The sequence below is a fragment of the Megalops cyprinoides genome, chromosome 14 (assembly GCF_013368585.1).
Source record: "Megalops cyprinoides isolate fMegCyp1 chromosome 14, fMegCyp1.pri, whole genome shotgun sequence".
In the NCBI taxonomy this organism is placed as follows: domain Eukaryota; kingdom Metazoa; phylum Chordata; class Actinopteri; order Elopiformes; family Megalopidae; genus Megalops; species Megalops cyprinoides.
This window is the reverse complement of record NC_050596.1, coordinates 7,432,201-7,451,306: the sequence shown is the minus strand read 5'-3', so window position 1 is coordinate 7,451,306 and position 19,106 is coordinate 7,432,201. Positions and strand designations below refer to the sequence as shown.

The 19,106-nt window shown below is 42.2% G+C and overlaps 2 protein-coding genes across 2 annotated transcripts in view; one reads left to right on the top strand and one right to left on the bottom strand.

Moving 5' to 3' along the window:
• Positions 1–9,053, bottom strand: part of LOC118789196 (DDB1- and CUL4-associated factor 6-like) — a 30,027-nt gene extending 20,974 nt beyond the window's left edge. Inside the window, exons 1-2 of the mRNA XM_036545529.1 lie at positions 8,545–9,053; positions 1,838–1,899 (exon numbers count right to left, since the gene is read on the bottom strand). Coding sequence (XP_036401422.1) covers positions 1,838–1,899; positions 8,545–8,632 — 150 coding nt within the window. The 5' untranslated portion in view covers positions 8,633–9,053. The remainder of the gene's footprint in view (positions 1–1,837; positions 1,900–8,544) is intronic.
• Positions 9,054–10,301: 1,248 nt separating this feature from the next.
• On the top strand, positions 10,302–17,171 carry LOC118789322 (mitochondrial pyruvate carrier 2-like). The gene is made up of 5 exons (XM_036545689.1): positions 10,302–10,612; positions 12,503–12,543; positions 13,049–13,133; positions 15,689–15,800; positions 16,318–17,171. Exons 1-5 carry the CDS (start codon positions 10,513–10,515, stop codon positions 16,355–16,357), a joined length of 378 nt encoding a protein of 125 aa, XP_036401582.1. The 5' UTR covers positions 10,302–10,512; the 3' UTR covers positions 16,358–17,171.
• Positions 17,172–19,106: the final 1,935 nt, after the last annotated feature.

Here is a 19,106-nt window from a genome sequence, read left to right as displayed (position 1 = left end):
GTGTATGCATATGTGTGTGTGCTTTGTATTCTGTGCTTGTGGATGTCTGTGAGAGAGGGAAGAGTGAGGGAGAGACTCTTCTCCTTCATCCCAGGTTGTGTAGAATGAAACACTTGCTGTAACTGGACAAACACGCTTGTTTAAATCACTTGCTTAGTCACTTTCCAACTATTTTCATAGATATGAATGGAGCCTTTTTAAGCAGTTTCAAGGGTAAACCCAGCATACATCCACTGCTGTGATTGGAGATGTAGTAGACTGTATTTCTGTATTTATGTGCTCAGATGTACATTGACTTCTTTTAGGGCTAAAATGAATACACAGCAGCGTTTGAGTCTCAGTCTCACTACACCTTAATAAGAGTGCGGGTGACACACGAGGCTGTCCCTCCAGAACAGCGGCTTCTAACTGCCATGCTGGGAATGTCCACTTGCCACCGGAGGTTAACAGCAAATGTCACCCGACACCTCAGCCTCCATTACATCACATTTGTGAGAGATGAGGGGTGACATGGAGCGTGGGCCCAAACGGGCCCTGGAGATGGCGTTCATGGCTGGAGTTCAGGGTTCACACGCACATGAGGCTCGGAGGGAAGTCGAGATCTGGCAGATGACTAATGATACAATGATGAAGGTGCTGAACTGAGGTACAGCTGCACAATGGCAGGTGAGGCTCAAAGACCACAAGTGGCACAAACAGGCTGTAATACCAACGCGCATACAAACCACAATGCCGGATTCCGCCTTTAAACAGAAGATCAAAAACCCTGTGTGTGAGAATCTGAGATGACCAGAATAAGATGACGAAAGGATACGCTTGGGTAGAGTATGCGATTGAATAACATTTCTCTGTGCTGGAGTACACAATTGGCAAGCATTTCTCTGTTGTAGAGTATGTGACTGGCTAAGGTTTCTCTGTGGTGCAGTATGTAATTGGCAAGCATTCCTCTATGACAGACTGCGGCAGGCGTGTATCTGATCACACGTGACGGCTCTGAAAACAAAAAGGTCTCAGTGAGGCTCTGGGTTTGAGCCACTGGCAGATGGAGAGATGGGGGAGGGAGGTCTGCATCTACAGAGGAAAAAGCCACAGACAATACAGAGTACAGGCACGGGCACGTTACACACACACACACACGTGCGCACACACACACACACACACACATACATATACATACACATACACATACTACACATACACGTACACATACAGACACACACACACACACAGTGCCCACAGACAAGGCCACATTTACACACATTACCAACACACAGACATGGTCACATTCACACACATTACCAACACACAGACACACTCACATTCAAAAACATTACCAACAGACACAGACATAGTCACATTCAAAAAAATTACTGACACAGACAACCTTGAGGTTTAAACACACTGACAGTGAAACACACAGATAAAGATTATGACACCCTTATTGTGTACCCTTTTGTAGATGAAGGTCATAACTTGGAATGTTCAATAAAGCACATTTACAAATTTTACTAAAAGTTAAAAAAATATATATCTGCCTAAATGGCAAGACTTAAATGACATATGCTATAACCTTCAGCACTACAGATGAGTTAACCTAACAATTCTGCATGGTGCTGTCCTAAAAGCAAGGGGCTCAACATTGCAAAGTTTCACTTCTGCAGTCCTAGCAATCTCTATGACAGATGACTTTGAGTAAGGTAGCCTTTCTGTTGGTGGAATCACAGCTGGTGGTTTCCTTTCTATTGGTGGAATCAGAGCTGGTGGTTTCCTTCTCATCGGTGGAATCACAGCTGGTACCTTGTGCTAGTCCCACCAAACACTTCCATTTAATACTCACACAGCCATCATGTACATTCAGCGTAGCTTCAAGTTTCAGCCTTTGAACAAATTCGCTTCTTCCTGAAAGAGACATGAAAGGGTGTTTCTCGTCAAAACAGAATTACAGCTTACTAATCATATTCAGTACTCCAAAAGATTTTCGGACGGTTTCATAGCAGTTAATCATGAGATTCACACTTAATGTGACGAACATGTTTCATTATTAAAGCACACATCAGTAAGGGACATATTGACAGGCAGCTGTAAACCATTATGGCATCACCTCACAGCATAAACCCCAGCGACTGTACTAAAAACACGTTCCAATCAGCTATCAGCCCAGTCACACAAAGGCTGCAGCGCACAGAGCTGGGAATCTATCCATGATGTACTAAGCCAGCTCCAGTGCTTCTAATCTCTCTTCAGATCCCGGGGAGCTTTCTACACACAGAGCAGAGGATTGACAGTGGAAAAAGAAAGATTACAACAGGAGTGGTATCGATTTCACTCTTCTTTTCTGGGTTCTCCGATGGCCAGCATGCATGATCTTTAATGAAGAAAATCTTATCTGATTTCCATGTTGCTCTGAGCAAAGGATCCTGCTTTTGAGGAGTGAGAAAGTTTGCAACAGTTGGTTTACCACCCAGTCCTGTATCACATCACAGCGCGTGAATCATTCTTTCAGCAACTTCCCTGCGTCTGTGGTAACCACTGAAGGCAAGGGCATGGGGGAAGCTATTAGAACACAGCATCCTTTATCACAACACCGGTGTGCCCTATGGCTGAGTTCACTCAGTGATCATGTATCTCGCAGTGCCAGCTGCAACTCTTTTTTTTACTTTGCACTCATTCCTTTCAAAACTTTTAAAATTATAACCAATTACCCTTGACTGCAAAGGCACAAGCACTTATAACCATGGGATCGTTTTTTGCAGATTAATGGAAATATATTTTCAGTATATACAACTTTTTCTTGATTTATGTACCCAAAATACTTTATTCATACAGGATGCCTTCATACCGCTATTCTTACTGCAGTCACCATAATGTGCACTGGCATGGATGGATATATTGACTAATAACACTACTGCTACAACCACCACCTCCATTACTTGCCACTTCACTCTTAAAACTACTACTATTCAAAGGACATTAACGATAGATGGCACCACTTAGACAATTAGCAGTGATTTCACTGCTAACCAAAGTTGACTTTCTTCACATTCTGCTACCTCTCTGGAGCTGAGTGAGACACACTGTGCACTAAATGCAGTCAGACTGCAGAAGTGAAATCAGTCAGGGACAGTTCCTCAGGCAGCACCGGGTCATCAGTAGGGGACAGTTCCTCAGGCAGCACCGGGTCATCAGTAGGGGACAGTTCCTCAGGCAGCACCGGGTCATCAGTAGGGGACAGTTCCTCAGGCAGCACCGGGTCATCAGTAGGGGACAGTCCCTCACACTGCACCGGGTCATCAGTAGGGGACAGTCCCTCATACTGCACCGGGTCATCAGTAGGGGACAGTCCCTCATACTGCACCGGGTCATCAGTAGGGCACGGTCATTCACATTGCACTGGGTCATCAATAGGGGTCAGTTCTATACACTGCACTAGCTCGCCTTGAGGCCCGTTAACAAGTAATAATACCACAGAAATACAGAGGATTCTGCAAACACAGACAGTGTGTGTAGGGTCACGCACTATGCGGAAATCGAACCCATTCAATCAGAGGAAGACAAACAAAATACAGAGGTGGCGTACAGAAAGAGGGGTTGGTAATCCCAGAAACTGCTTTGATCAAAATCAAAAGAACATGTCTGCAGTATTGAAAATGAGATCAATAATACATAAAGCACACACACACGCACACAAACACACACATACACACACACACAGTCCGTCCAGAGCGATGAGTCCATTGCCTATACAATCCATTTCCCACCATGGCTGAAAGAGCGCTTCATCAATAACACAGAACTAGGGGCAAAAAAGAAAGGCTCTAATCAGCAGCAACAGCAGACCTGTCTACAATTCCATATCACCATTTCTCCTGAACAAGGGCCCTTACCATTACTCTTACAACAGCGACCACGCTGGGCCGCCTCTGAGATCGGCCACCCCTCTACCTACAGGCCCCATGCTGAGAACGTGTCCAGTAATATAAACTAGCACACTATAGGCCCATACAGAGGGACATCAATCGCAGCCCCAGGTCATCAGTCCAAATGTTTCCTGAACATTCATACTGGCCAAAAGGCCCTCAGGTACTAGCCACACACAGTAAAAGTTGGACACAGTTATAAGAAATGAGAAAGTGTGAACACTTATTCCCTTTAATGCCTTTGGCCTGCAAAAATGAAACTCACTGACAGTGGCAATACTGCTCCAAAGTCAATCTGTGATGTTCTGTTGCATTCCATCTTAAAGAAGCCCAGGCCATGCAGACTTCCAGAGATAACTAAATACAAAGATACATGTCGTACTGGCAGACCAGCGTGAACAGATGCCAGTCTGATGTAGATTGTCCTGATGTTGTTTGATGTGCTGCTGGTCTCTGAGGGTGTTTAGTAGTTAGCATGTGATACGCAGTGTGACACCATTAGCTTCATCAAGTCTGCAGTGCAGACCAGTGTGGGAGCACTGCAGTCAATGAGACCAAAGGCTTGCTTATCCGAACACATCTTTTATATAACAATATGGTTTCTACCAGGTAAAACACTTTGGACCATGTGCTTCCCTTTAGATTTCCATAATATCCTCTTTTACTCTTGAGCATATAATTGTTCCTTACTTCAAAATGCACTACTAATGCTTCAGCAGCAATCAGCTCACAGGAGTGGCTTTGATGTGCATATGATGTTTTAAAAAGCCCACTGAAATGAATGAACAGAAAAGGCAGAAGTGATTAAATCAAGGCTTTCCAGAATTTTTTTATGTTTCATTTAAGCAGCAAATGAATAGGTAAATTAGCCCCCCTTTGAATTTCATCCAGCCACTGGAACAAAATCAGTAAGTTCAAAATGTAGCACTCGGGCCCATAAGTGCTTGATACGTTGTCTCATAAAAAGCCTGCAGTGAGAGGCCTCATCGGAGATGCCTTGGTTTTCCACCATTTCACATATCCAATGGCTTCTCATATGTATTTTCCCCCTTTTTAACCTGCTGCCTCCAGCCGCACTGGAAATGGAACGCTCTTCAATGAGGCTCCAGTGCACCTTGCGGATCGTGTGCCACAAAGTGAAAATCAAGAGCAGGCGGGCGCACCCACCATTTAACCTTTTAAACGAGTCCATGTCGAGGGCTGTGATGAGTGCCACGGGCCCTCCTGCTCCCCTCTGATTGGAGCAGGTTTGCCCTTTGTTGGAGTTCACACACCATGACCACGGACTTTCACAAAGGCCCGGCTCTAAACTTAGACTGCCCTGCAGACCTTCTCCCCGGTCTGACAACAGGCACTTTTGTGCGTTTTCATGCTCCATTAAGGCTGACAGCCTGAATATTATTCAGCAGAGAAAAACTAAAGAGAGCTGACAGAGCTGAACACGCCGCTTGTGGACTTTTTACTGCGTTTTCAGGACTCTGACATTTCCAAGCAGGCCAGATACAGCTCTCACCAGAAACAACCTGACAGCTCTGATGAAGCCTGGGTAGCCAAAATGTGTGAGCGTTTTAATTTAAATATGTGCATCAAAATAGACAGAAGTGCAATGTAAGTAATCCATTTCTTTCATCTTTTTTTGTGGGATGTGCTACCTTGTTCCCTATTGAGCTACCACTAGACATTACAGCTTCCAAAGTCTTTCATACCAAATCACTTAAACTAAAAGTATTAACCTAAAGTTGCATCAAAGAGAAAACAGGGTGTAGGATAAGTCCTCCAGACTGAGTGTAGTCCACAGTATAGGCCTACTGGCCTTTACATTGAAAGAATGTATTAACACAAACATCCCCTCATATAAACCCACTGTAAGCTGTGGAAATCGTGATGACTTTCACCACGACAGAGACTAATAGAAGACACAGATTCTATTACCATTCAGCATCATTGCTTAATTTCATACAGTACTGAACCTCTAATAACATGACTGGTTAGAGGCATCTGTGCATCTCAAAAGTAAAATATCATTACAGACTGGAATAGTCATATTAAATTAAAAACAATTTTGTTTTTTAACTAATTTAATTCATTTTCAAAGAATGAACTGACTATAATGGATAACACATAATTTTGCCAAGTTCAGCATATACCCAACCACACAATTTAAGGCACTATAACGTGACGGACAAATGAGTGCATATCAGTGACCAGTGCTGCAGAACACTTGTCAGTCACTGCTTGTCTTTAACAGCCTTGTATCCACACACACACTGATTCACAACACCCACAGTGCACACAATGAGGAAACTGCACCAGACAAAATGTTCCAGCAGTGAAAAGCACTTGAGCACTATGAGTTTATGTGACTGTAAAAAAAACATTAAAATATAGGTGACCCCATGCTCTGGCCCTGACAGGTTTAAAGGTGTCTGCGTCTAACCCAAGACAGCTACATAATCACCTTTCTCCCGTGGCAACCTTTTTTCCCCCTACATTGCTGAATGAAGCGGCATTTTGGTGAGCGCGGCTTCAACTTAAAATCATCTCTACCGAGGCATTACATCACCAGCGGCAGACTCCTCTCTCTCCTGCTTGCTTTAAAAGCACGGTGAGCAGTCTGTAAGTCCACGCAAGAACGCAACGATTTCACAAAGACAATGGTGTACTGTTCGGTGCCCAACTTTCAGGTTGCTTTACACTCATTTACGTACAGTATTGACATCACTCGCGCCTTGACACAACAGGTCCAAGATTCTTTACACGTACACCCCCCTTCCTGACGTTGGCATACATCCGCAGTCTTTTAGATCGGGACAACACCCATCTGTAGAGGTGTGCGAGTCTCTTTAGCGGTCCATTAATCCAGTGCTTTAACGCCTTTGGTCACAGTACTACTGCCAACGTAAGCTTTCACCGTGCCACAATGCATAAACTTAACGGAGAAACTGAAATAACACCATGCATGGAGAATCAATAAAGCCCAAACCCGAGGCGTAGAAGTGGACAGAGAAGAGGAGAACATCGTGACAGTATCCACGTACATGTGTGCGGATTATGACCTCACACAGAGCCAGATGCTGCCCCAGGGGCTGTTAAATTAGTGTGTACCGGGGAGTCTAAAAATCATAATACAGGATCAAGGTCTTCCGTTTGCTGGATTAGGAATGGATGTTCTGTAACTATTTCCACAACTAAGACAGGCCCCATAATGTTATACAGGGTCAGCGCTTTATTGTGCAAACTGTTAGCTCTTTTTGTTCCATTTCTTTTACCCAAGTATCCTCCAGATTTCTTAAGCCTCTTTCAACACGCAAATGGAATGTCACGGATGATGATCAATAGCTTACTGGCTGCGGATGTGAAGTTTGTCACGCACTTTGAGATACCGGGAATTCTAGCGGGGTATTGATTGGTAATGGACAGTTACGCATTTGTCGGCCTTGTACAACACTGAAAATTAACTTGCTTAGAACAAAAAGTTGGCTGTTTCCACAAGTCAATACTAAAATATAGTGCCAACGACAGGATTCTTTTTGGTACACGAGTAACTATCTAGATGGTAACCGTTTGCTATCTACAATAGTTTGAGCATGATCCTCAGTCGTCCTCCCGAAGTGCTATCTACAGGAAAAGCACATCGGGAGCAATACTGTGGATCATTTCAGCCTGTTCTCCGCCGATTGGTATAATTTGTTTATCACATTTCAAAGAACATTCTGAGCTAAAAATCCACTATAAAATATAAATTCGTGTCACTATATGATTGTCCAATCATAGCCTTTTCTCTAATTTTGTAGTCGACGGTGGTAATAGCTTTGATCGGAAACATCTGAAGTCAGTAAACTACAGGCAGTTGTGAAAACGTAGGTAGTTAGACATTTCAGCTGCATCGTGTGGGCATGGTGGGTTAATACGGTACGTAGGACTGTCTGCTTTGAGCACCTTTCTGGTGAGATACTGACATGCCGAGCCAGCATGCAGTACCATGTAAACACTTACTCGATCAACACTGCAACTCTGCATTTGGGCTGTCCAGCCTGCAGAAGCTACGAACACGTAAACGTGTTAAACGTGTTGCTTCACAGCTAAACAGAGCAGGTGGAGAAAAAAAGTAGCTAACATTTGCTAATTACCTTCGTAGTCAGTGAAGTAACACAACATAGGTAGACTAGCGATCCATTAACTCCGAACAGTCAAGACTGAAAACCTGACACGGCCGAGCTGAAAGGTAGCCAGTTACCTTCAATCCTTATTCAAACGTGCGTAGAAACAGGCGAAGTCTTAGCGCAGTGGTGAGCTAGCTAGCCTTTACCGTAAATTACATTTTACAAATACATTTTGAGAGCAAAGTCGCGCTCTAACTCAGCCATATAAATTGCGCCCAAAAACATTTGGGGAAAAAACATGCATCGGGTAGCAGTGGCTAGTTAATGCGTAACTTCAGTAAACACCTTAACTAAACTTAACTAAACAGGTACCAAACACCTGCTAGGTGTCTGAATTTCTGGTAAACGGTCGCGAGCTAGTTTGTCGACTACATTAAACAAACTGACAGCTGTCAGTTGGAGTGTTTTTCATATCCCAAAGGAACCAGAGGACAACCTAACACTTTCAAGATATAGTTCCTTACCCAGATAATTAATCCTGACGGCACTGGGTTCATAACACCCGATTGAGCGCTTCCTTAAATCCCAGACCAGGTTACCGGAGAAGGACATGGTGGTCGGTCCCCCTTCTTTTAAGAAAGCGCATTGGGAGAAGCTAGCTAGCTGTACAGCCAACTGCTCTGCATGCGATCCCTTGCTTTTTCCACAGGTCGACGTTATTTTCTTCCTGTGTTGTTGCTGGCACTGGCTTGTGGCACACGCTTGCCAGCTAGCTATCTAAATACGCTAGGTGTTTCCTAACTGCTATATCGCTGGTATGCAATACTAGCTAGCTATTTACTTCTCCCCCTCCGTTGACCCACCATCCTTCACAGCTAATAAATTCCAAGCTCAGCTAAACGCGGTAACAATAATGTTTTCAGACTTCTTAGTGACGTAGCTGCCAGCGGAGTGGGAACAGCCTAGTTACGCCAAAAGAGTACATTCCCTAATGTACGAGCATTACAAATCCTTTGACATATCCTACATATATACGTCTTACGTAAATACTTCCGTGAATATTGCCTGTAACGTGCCCCTGACCTAACAGTCCATTCTCCTGTTTGGGATTTAAGAAGAAGATAAGACTCGTGTTTGCATTGGTTATCGCACAGAACTCTCTGCTGTTTCATTGGTTCCCATCCTGATGAGGTGGGACTTCTGTATATTCCCAAACATGGCGGCAAATCCGTGTGGGATTTAAAAGTTTTCACATGCGTATAGCCTACTCCAGTGATAAAGACACACAGACACCAGACATAGCAATAACAATAACAAGCATAAATTCAATCTTGCCATGATGTCCTGTCATGTAAGTGGTTGGCATCCTGAGCAGGTCTGTGCGCGGCTTACTGAAATACGGTAATTCCCTGACCTCTTGCCTATCCACCTGAATGCATGGCAGTACTCTGTGCCATGGTGATTTGTTCTTATCCAAATCTTTCTGGTTTCTCCCGCCTTATATCAACTTATAGATAATTCTAGACATATGATACCGAAGACACATATCTTTCATAACACCTGGATCCTCAGGCAAGCAGAGACATGCGCAATTATCTAACACAGGCAGGTAGGCTATAGTAGCCTGCAGCACATACTCACCAAAATCAATACAGTGCTAGTTTAGCATCACACCACACGCAGTCTGTAACAATGTGTGTGTATGTGGCTATGATACCAAAAAAGGGTGTCCATATCCATAACTCTCCTACCTCCCACTGATGTCTTTCAAGGATTGCAAGGACTGTCAAAGTGTTAGGAATTAAAACATAAAACTTTCATTCCATGTACCTTTGTGTCCTTCAGTATTCCACCCTACAGTAAGCTAGTACAGAAAATTTCACTTCGAAGAGAAGCTCTGTTTTGTCAAGGTCTTAACCACAGATTATTGTCTGTAACAATAAGGATAAATTGTTCATTTCACAACACTTTTTAACAGACAGAGTGTGTGTGTAAGACGTGGCCTTGGAGCAGCACAGACATTCCAGTTGTTCTTAATGGGATGCGTCATCTGTATTTTATTCAAGAACAGCTTTCGTCTATATCTTTCATCTCGTTCGAATGTGGTTTCTTCTTCAGCAGCAGGCAAACATTAAAGCGCTTTTTGTTTGGTCCTTGTCATGACGAAGGATGACCAATGAAAACTCCAGATATTGTTGTAGAAAGACCAATTAAAACGCGAGTTTCTGTCTCTTCAGTCGCGACCCATTGCCGTGTCCAAATGAGTCTAGCGACTGAGCCTATGCCCTGTGCAGGAAATATAACCACACAATAATTAAGATCAACAGAATAACGTGTTATGTCTGAGGGTTAGACATAGGAAACGTCTTCTGTCTGTCCATGCAAGGGCATATTTTGCATTTTTCATCACAGCTGTTGACCAAAGAGTATATGCGAAATAGTCATCAGCATTGTCAGTGTTTGTAGCAATATTTGTCAATTAGCTGACAGACATGGCTTCGATGGGACTGAGAGCTTCGTATCACAGGATACTGGATAAAATCGAACGTATGCTGCCGGCTAAAATGAGACCTTTTTACAACCACCCAGCAGGTAATATAAATATCTAACTGACTGCAAATCATCTGCCACTAAAATGACGATAGGCGGCTGGGTAGCCACGTATGTTTTGTAATAGTAGCAGTGGACTCAGGATAACCAGTCTGCTATTACTGTGTGTGCATTGATATGAAGGCAGAGTTATGATCACAGTGTATTTTCGAAGAGTATTTTCATTGCTAGTAAGCATTGTGTGGAATATGTAGTGATCATTAACACAATAAACCGGGTTGGGATGGGAAAACGGGTGAAAATTAAAGTGGATAGCGAATTCACATGGCGGTGGGCGACTAGACAAAAACTAGACAAACCACTTCTTTGTTCACAAAATATATGATTGGCGAGCAAGCCTGTATTGGTACTTGGATGCTGCGGGTGATTTAACCAGCTTTAACTCTGATGTGCAAACATCTAGAGTTAACGTATGTACTGTGTGACTGTGATATCTACAAAAAAGACTACCACTGAAATTTATGAAAAACAGAATTCATTCTTCCATTTTGAGCGCATTCCATTTCCAGCGTGCGGTGTTGTTGCGGTTGGTTACACTCTACATGATTTATTTGTTATTCCTCTCTGAAACATATACTATCTTGCCAGTTGGCAAAAATCCGGCATCATTGCGATGATTTCTAAATGCGTTCTCTTGTAGGGCAACCAGATTTGATTACTGACAGACAGCGGACAGCAAAATATGGTGCTATGCACAAACACATTTTCCTAGCTCCTGACTCGGCCGGCGCAATGGAATACATTCACAAAGATGTTGTTCTAGAAGTCGAGATGTTGCCGTTAAAACGTAATATTGTTTGCTTGGACTACTTGGCAAGTATAATCTAATAACTCTGACATAATGTAATTATAAACTGAATTTATTTCTTTGAGCTAATGTGGATTATTACTAAACATGAAGCAGTCATCACATTCGAGACTCATGCAGAGCTCCAATAAATTGTCTGTTTGGGGAAACCAATATGAACAGTTAACCAAAAGCTAGTCATGACCACATTGTCTAAGAGTTATTGCTAAAACACTGTTTAAAATACAGTTCAAAGTGAGTTTTCCCTATGTGTGGGGCATGAATGTTTGACTGAATATCGACGTGATGCGTGATGTGACCTGTGGTGACAGGGCCAAACAGCCTCCTGCATGCTGGTTGGCTGACAGCCTTGCAAAGAGGCCTCATTCTCCTTTTCAGAAATAATCTCATTAAGGGAACTACCCCAAACCAAAGAGCATGGGCAACCAGCAGCCAGCCCCCAGTTTCCAGCAATTCTATACAGTGCAGAAATTCATTGTGTGAAGTAATCATATATAGACCTATAGTGAAATACCATTAGAGCAGAGAGAGCTTTTATTTCCTGTGGGAAGGAAGCAGGTGTAACAGGACCCATTCTGAAATTCTAGAAGGTAGGGTTAATCCATAATAGTAAGTATTGCAACCATTGTATGTAGCATTGGAAGCCTCTCAATAATTCATACCACTGCATGTAACTGGAAATGCAAGGGGCAAATGGTATGTAAATGATTTTTTAAAGGAAGAAATATACTGTATTTGGAACATGAGCAGGCAGGAGTATTTGTACAGTGATGACACTGTAGGATAAATGTCAAAGGCAGCAGTAAAAAGCACATAACTCTCATTACATTCAGAGACCCACAGTAAAAAAAAAAAAAATTCTCAAAGGTATTTACATTTATCATGACCACATTTCCTGGATTATCAAGTATGCTAAGACTTTGGATGGGGGGATCCCACCAAAGCATCACTATCTGTGAATTTGGCTATTTTATTATGAGCTCAGGTCAGAAGAGAGTGATCTCTTAGGGATATTTAGTTTGATCTCTTTGTTAACTGTGCTCGTCGTTTGTCTTTCTCGGTAGGTCCAAAGACGGTTTTCTTCTGGGCACCGATATTTAAGTGGGTAAGTGTTGCAATGTCACATTCCAATGTAGCATCGATGTGAACTTGTGGAGTTTTTATTTTGGAGGTGAAGTCTTCGATTAGGTAAGGATTTACATGTCATGTTAAAGTGGGTAAGGGTTTACACGTCTTGTTTCTGTGTTTCAGGGTGTAAGGTTTGCCATATTTGCTAGTGTTTAAGTGTATTAGGGTTGCCGTATCGTACTGTGTAAGTAGGAAAGGGCTGTCAGGTCATATTTCGGTGTTTAAGTAGGTGAGGGCTCCCAGGTCATCAGGTCATGTTCCTGTGTTAAAGTGGGTGAGGTTGCCAGGTTATGTTCCAGTGTTTCAGTAGCTCCATGTGAGATGAGATAATGGTATGAAAGTCTGAGGCTGTTCTGTTCATGGGCCCATGCCAGGGTGTATAATGATTTATCATGGTATATGTATCTACAGCAGTGTCTGTGTAGGCCAGTTGACAGGGTTGTGGCTCTGAGATAGCCCACTCTCCCTTTGCACACCCACAGGGCCTCGTAATGGCAGGTCTGGCAGACATGACCCGACCCGCAGAAAAGCTCAGCACTTCCCAGTCCGCAGTCCTGATGGCCACAGGTAAGCTGTCTATTGAGAAACTGGGTCATTACAAGCAAGATTTGCAAGACTGGTAGCCTGCCAGTCTTCGATATGAATAAAAATTAATTAGGGTTTTTCACGTGATGAGTTAATGGAATCCCAGTCTTTAATTTAGATAAAAAAATTCTCCATCCAAAAGTGAAATACTGACTTTGACTAGAGAAATCATGCTTGGCTCAATTTTATGGTACCTTAGCAGTCCCCAACTCAAATTTAAAAAGCATTTCTGAGGGCAGTATGTTTCTAACCCAAATGCATTTGGGAGGGCTGTGTGGTTCTGACCCAAATGCATTTCTGAGGGCAGTATGTTTCTAGCCCATATGTATTTCTGAGGGCAGTATGTTTCAAACCGAAACATATATCTGAGCGCAGTATGTTCCTAACACAGATCCATTTGGAGGGTTATGTGTTTCTATTGTCATTTCACAGGGGTAGCTGAAAGTCAGCTTTGGGAAACTTCTAAATTTCATAATCTCACAGGGCGTAGTGTGCTGAAATGATCTTGGCATGCATCCAGACACTGTTCTGTCACTCCCTGCTTGTCTCTGATGTTCACTATTATGCAAATGCACAGTGTATGCAGTTTTAAAGTGCGAGGGGTCTTCTCTCTGCAGCTGTTACCTGCTGGATGTACAGTGGGATGGTCTTTGGTCTGGATCATGGGGACCCAGTACTGGTGTTTGAGGTCTCCTGGCCTGGAGGGTCATGGTGCTTAGTACCAACCCAGTCTTACGGATATTTATGTTAATGAACCAATACAGCTGCCTGTCACAGTTCTTGCAGTATTGAGGCTGATATATATACTGAACACACATTAATTTGGTATAGTAAGCAACCAATGTAGAGGCTGGCAGTCATTAATCAGTGCTGTTCATACAAAAAGAACTTCAGCTTTCAAATGAAACTGAAGGACCTCCTTAAATAACAAAACTTTTCAACTTTACAGTTGGAAATCAGAAAAGTTCCACTGCCACCTAATGGAATGTTTGGTACTGCACCTACTATTCATATACAGCTGGACTATAATTACTCACTTACTGACACACTCAATCACCCACAAACTGGGTTAATGTCTCTCTCAAAGTAAAGTCTATACCTTTACTTTTCTAATAATACATGACACACCAACAAGGGAAATAATAAATACATTCGTTTCAGCCTCCGAATGGTGCATGGTGTTACATCTAAGTTGGTAGCAAATCTAATTTGGAATTTGGAAGTTGGACAGAAGGTAAATTCTGTCCACATAGACCTATTACCTTTTACCAACAGGTCCTCTATTGGGACTATGGGGTTGATCTTGAATGAAGAAATCATGGCTACATCCATTCATTATTAAATAGTAGATCAAGACACCTGTGATTACCACCAGTTCCTAGATGCCAAGCATTACACTTCTGTTCTGTTCAAACAATGTTTTTGCATTGTATTGTAAAACACTTTCACATGGGGCTTTCAAACCAGTCCACTAACCCCTGATCATTATCACCTAGCCAAACACTGGCCATTTTTTTCTGAAAACAAACACAGAGTGAAATTATGGACTTGGTGAAATGAATGCCTCAGTACACTGGTATGGCTTCCGCTTCCGCTTTTGCGATAGTCCAGTTTCACTCAGAGAGGATCATTGGTAGCCCGCATGTTCTTTACATCTACGACTGGCTCGAGGATGCCGGATGAGCCTGCAGGACTCTACATTAGAATCTTGGTGAGATGGATTGCATCATATCCTGCTCACTTCTTACCACCCTATTATGATGACCAGAGGCATCCCATTCTCCCGGACATCAAGGGCTGTTGGCTTGGAGCACTGGAACCCTCACCAGCACAGGCTGGATCCAGGTTATCATTTGACATCACCGCCAATGAAACTCTAATATGGGTTTCCAGTAGCTGATCTCGGGTCAGCGTGTCTGTGAAAACAGTGTCGCCATTCTGCTGCAGCGCTATGGAACAGCACAAATGAGAACACGTGTCTGATTAAATACACTCAGTTGTTAATTAGCGGAGATAATACAAAAGAGAAGGATGCCAGATGTGGAAATGGATCTGACTTTTTTGTGGTCGTTGCCACGGCTTGTCACTCTGGTTAGATCGACAGCCTTCTGCCTGTCAGTGCCTCCTCACATTCATTGCTACAGGTTAGGTTATGTGTTTGTAAGCACAGTTGTGCGCTGTCTGCTAAGCAGTTCGCTCTGTCTGTGTTGTGTGTGTATGAGGTAGGTGTTTTCAGTGCAAGGCCCACTGAAGCAGGTGCAGACCAAAGCATTTCTGTTATCTCTGGGTCAGTTTAAGCTCTGATTCTGATGGGTGCTGCAGTAGAGTGGAGGCACAGTTCTGGCTGTCCATGGACAGCAAGCTGGCTGCATCTCTTCGTGCTGGAGAGGGCTCTACTCCATCACTCCATCACTTCCTGAAGGGGGTATGGCGGTGGGAGGGGGCTGGGAAATGCAGTTTGAGGTTTTATTGCAATGTGTGGAAATGCAGGAATAATGTTTTTTTTTTTTTTTTGCTTTGGCATCTGCTTCGTCCAGGGCTGATTTGGTCCAGGTACTCCTTGGTGATCACCCCCAGGAACATGAACCTCTTTGCTGTCAACTTCTTTTTGGGCACTGCAGGTGGTACCCAGCTCTTCAGAATCTGGAGGTGTGTATGTGGATCTGTGTGTATGCCTGTGTGTGTGCCTGTGTTTGTGTGTGTGTGTGTGTGTGTGTCTGTGTGCCTGTGTATGCTTGTTTGTATTTGTCTGCTGAGACGTCATTGTTGGAATTATGCTAACTTCCACAGTCATTAAGCTGATTGATTTTAATTAAATGTGTCTGAGTTAACCAAGGTTGCAGGTCATCTCACCATTACATAACTATAGTCATTACAGCAGAAGGGTGTGCATATGGCAGAGATTGTGTTGAAATCATGACTTGCCAGCCCAGTAAAAATTAAACTGCAGTAATCTTTCTTTACACAGTGTGCAAAGTATAAATGTGATGTTCAGTGGTGATTTTCCACTTGAAAAAATAGTTTAAAAAATGTCAGAATAATGAAATGATTGATTAATTAGGACCATTTAGTGTTTGAACCCATACTCAGCATTCACGTTTACCCTTAGGAGTCCCACACCATTGGCCAGGCCATGTGTCACTCACAGATGTCAATCACTCTGCAGGTACAATCAGGAGCAGAAGGAGAAGGCAGCACAGTCATAAGCCATGCCCTTGCCAGTCCAGTCCCATGGGTACAGAGTGGGCCCCCACCCCCACCCCACCAGGCATCACACCCCTACCGCCCACCCTCTTAGCGAAATCTGGAAAAAGTACTGTGTTTTTAGAGAATCCGCCATTGTCAATGGTGCAAACCCAAGGATGGTACAGCCACAGACGCACAAAGGTGTTTAAGTGTCATTTTACATGACCCATACTGTTTATTGATTGTACATTTTTCAGTGGGTGAATAATAATTAGTAACATTAATAACAATAACAATAACATTTAATACGTAATTTATTTAAGCTGTCCATTGTTATGGCTTGTTAGCAGGAATGTTGCAATCCCATTTTCCGCCCTAAGAGTTCCTCATTTAGTATATTTAGGAGTGAAATGCCTGATGCCTGCCTTTGGCTTGATCACCCAGCACTTCTTACAGAGGTTTTGATTAGATTAGGTTTAGATTGAGATTATGAAGGTTGTTTGTTAATGTGTTGATTGTTTTTTGAATGATGGCAGTAGATGTATAGAGTGCATTCCTACACAGGAAGATGAAGAGTTTAGCATAAACAATGATCTTTCCTCAGATTTACTTTGTTTTATTGGCCTGTTTATCTTAAAAGTAGTTAAGAATATAGTTCAATATTAGTTAAGAGTTTCTGTGGTTAACAGGGTGTTGGGGCTAATGTGGTAATGCATTAGCGAGACAATAAGATGAATTTCAAAAGTTTTAGAATACCTAGATGTATCAGAATATTTACGGTACTTTTTATGTCTGTTGCTTTCTTAAATTAGTTATGTATTGATTTTTACAGTGGAATGCAGTCACTTTCTTACCAAAAAGGTAATCAGACAACCAGAATAGTAATTCAGGGTTATTATCTTTAGTGTAATTATTCAGGGTTATAATGTACTACCTCATTTATTTATCCACGTATGCATTTTCTAACTGTTGCATGAAAATCATGACTAATATTACTATATAATAGTGACATTTGCATAGAAAATAATGTAGGATAGAACCAAATAACATTTTTTCTAACACTATAAATAGGTCCTCAAAATAGACAGATTTTTACTCAATTTTACCACTCTTGTACTTTATGATACATAGTGCTGTATATTAGAATGTAAATGTGCTCAGAAAAAAAGAAAGTAAGCATACTCAGAAAGAAATGAGTATTGTATTTTTGGAGTAAGTCTTCCATCAGGAACATCTTGGTTCTAAGCAATAGAATGGCTTTCTATGTTGCAGTGTTATTGAGTTTGTGCTTTGATACTAATTTACCTAGTGTATGCAGTCCTGGACGCTCACATGTAATAATAACAATGAAACTAAGATAAACGAAAAACTCATGAAGGCATTTACCTCCATGCAATTTGCACAATGCTTTTGTGGGATCATCAAATGCAATTGCAATTCCATGCAATCACATGCAATTTCATGCAATCATGAATTAACCCAGGCAAAGTTCTGGTACCTTCTGCCAATATATGCGGCCAAGGAGATGCATGTATCATAAGCCATTAATTTAAAGCAGGGTACACTCATTTTAAGCTGGAAGTACAATAACATTCATGCAAGTCTGATAGCAATAAGACCAACTGGACATTTTGTTCGTGTCCTTTGAGTCCTTCTGTAACATTGGTCACATTCGTGAAGTGTAGGTGCTTCAGGTGTTTCTCTTGCTCAAGGGCCATTGAGGTCCTGAAAGGGGCTATATTAATGCAATCCATCGCCATCATCATGAGCATCGTGATCATGATCATGATGATGATCATCATCAATGTTATCAACTCTACATGCAGTCATTTATTAGGTTTTGTATAAGTTTCTTATTTAAGAGAAATATATGCACATGTGCTTGGATCTTGCTAAACTAGAACACAATTGTATTACAACAATATACATGATTATTAAATAAATCTTAAGTACAAACAAGCTGTCCCCAGTGTCCTTTTGTTTTGTTTTTTTCATATGGAGTTCATTTTCATTCATAGTGACATACAAAGCAAAGTTTTACACAGTAAGGACATCGACTAAAGCCACATGAACAACAGTACACATGGAAAACATTATCCTGCGTTTTCACAAATGGCTGTATGTCGCACCGATTCCATATTGAAAAACAAATGCAGTACAATCCACATGCAGTAATTAAATCTTCTTGCACAACACCAGCTAGTATCACAGCTGGAAAAGACACTCAAAATTCATCAAATTGAAGCTCTTCTCTCTGAATTTCAAAGCAGGATGCCACCTTAAAGAGACCTCAGAGAAAAACACAGCTCTGAGGGGCAAGCAGGTAGACTGTATCGACCACTAGGTGGCAGAATATCTCCACCAGACTGAAGGACAAGAATCAGTGAATCTCCGTAGTCAAGGTTAAGGAACTGGCTGTACAGTTTTTCACATGGGATGGTCCTCTGTTAATTAGGAGGGGAGTATTGCACTGGTTATTTGGTCTCAAATATTAATATCAGATGTAATTCGATGAAAGATGAATAATTTGTTACACACAATACCTATCACTGCCAAGGCTTAGGGGCTGGTGTAATGATCTGATAAGATTAGATGTTATGTGCGACATTGAGAAAATGACAAGCGATTGCAGTCGTGAATATTATGAGTGAGAATCGCCTGGCTGCTTTCCACAAAATTACATGTACTTTGTAAAGCCATCTAGAATAAAAATCTGCCATATTTCCAAAATGGAGAGCAGTTTGAAACAGGTTGAGTGGTCAATAGAAG

Excerpts from the sequence above, each read along its gene's own strand:
- LOC118789322 (XM_036545689.1), top strand. The coding sequence starts at position 10,513 with ATGGCTTCGATGGGACTGAGAGCTTCGTATCACAGGATACTGGATAAA. Across the intron at positions 10,613-12,502 it reads TTTTTACAACCACCCAGCAG|GTCCAAAGACGGTTTTCTTC; the intron begins GTAATATAAATA and ends CTTTCTCGGTAG. Across the intron at positions 13,134-15,688 it reads CGCAGTCCTGATGGCCACAG|GGCTGATTTGGTCCAGGTAC; the intron begins GTAAGCTGTCTA and ends TGCTTCGTCCAG.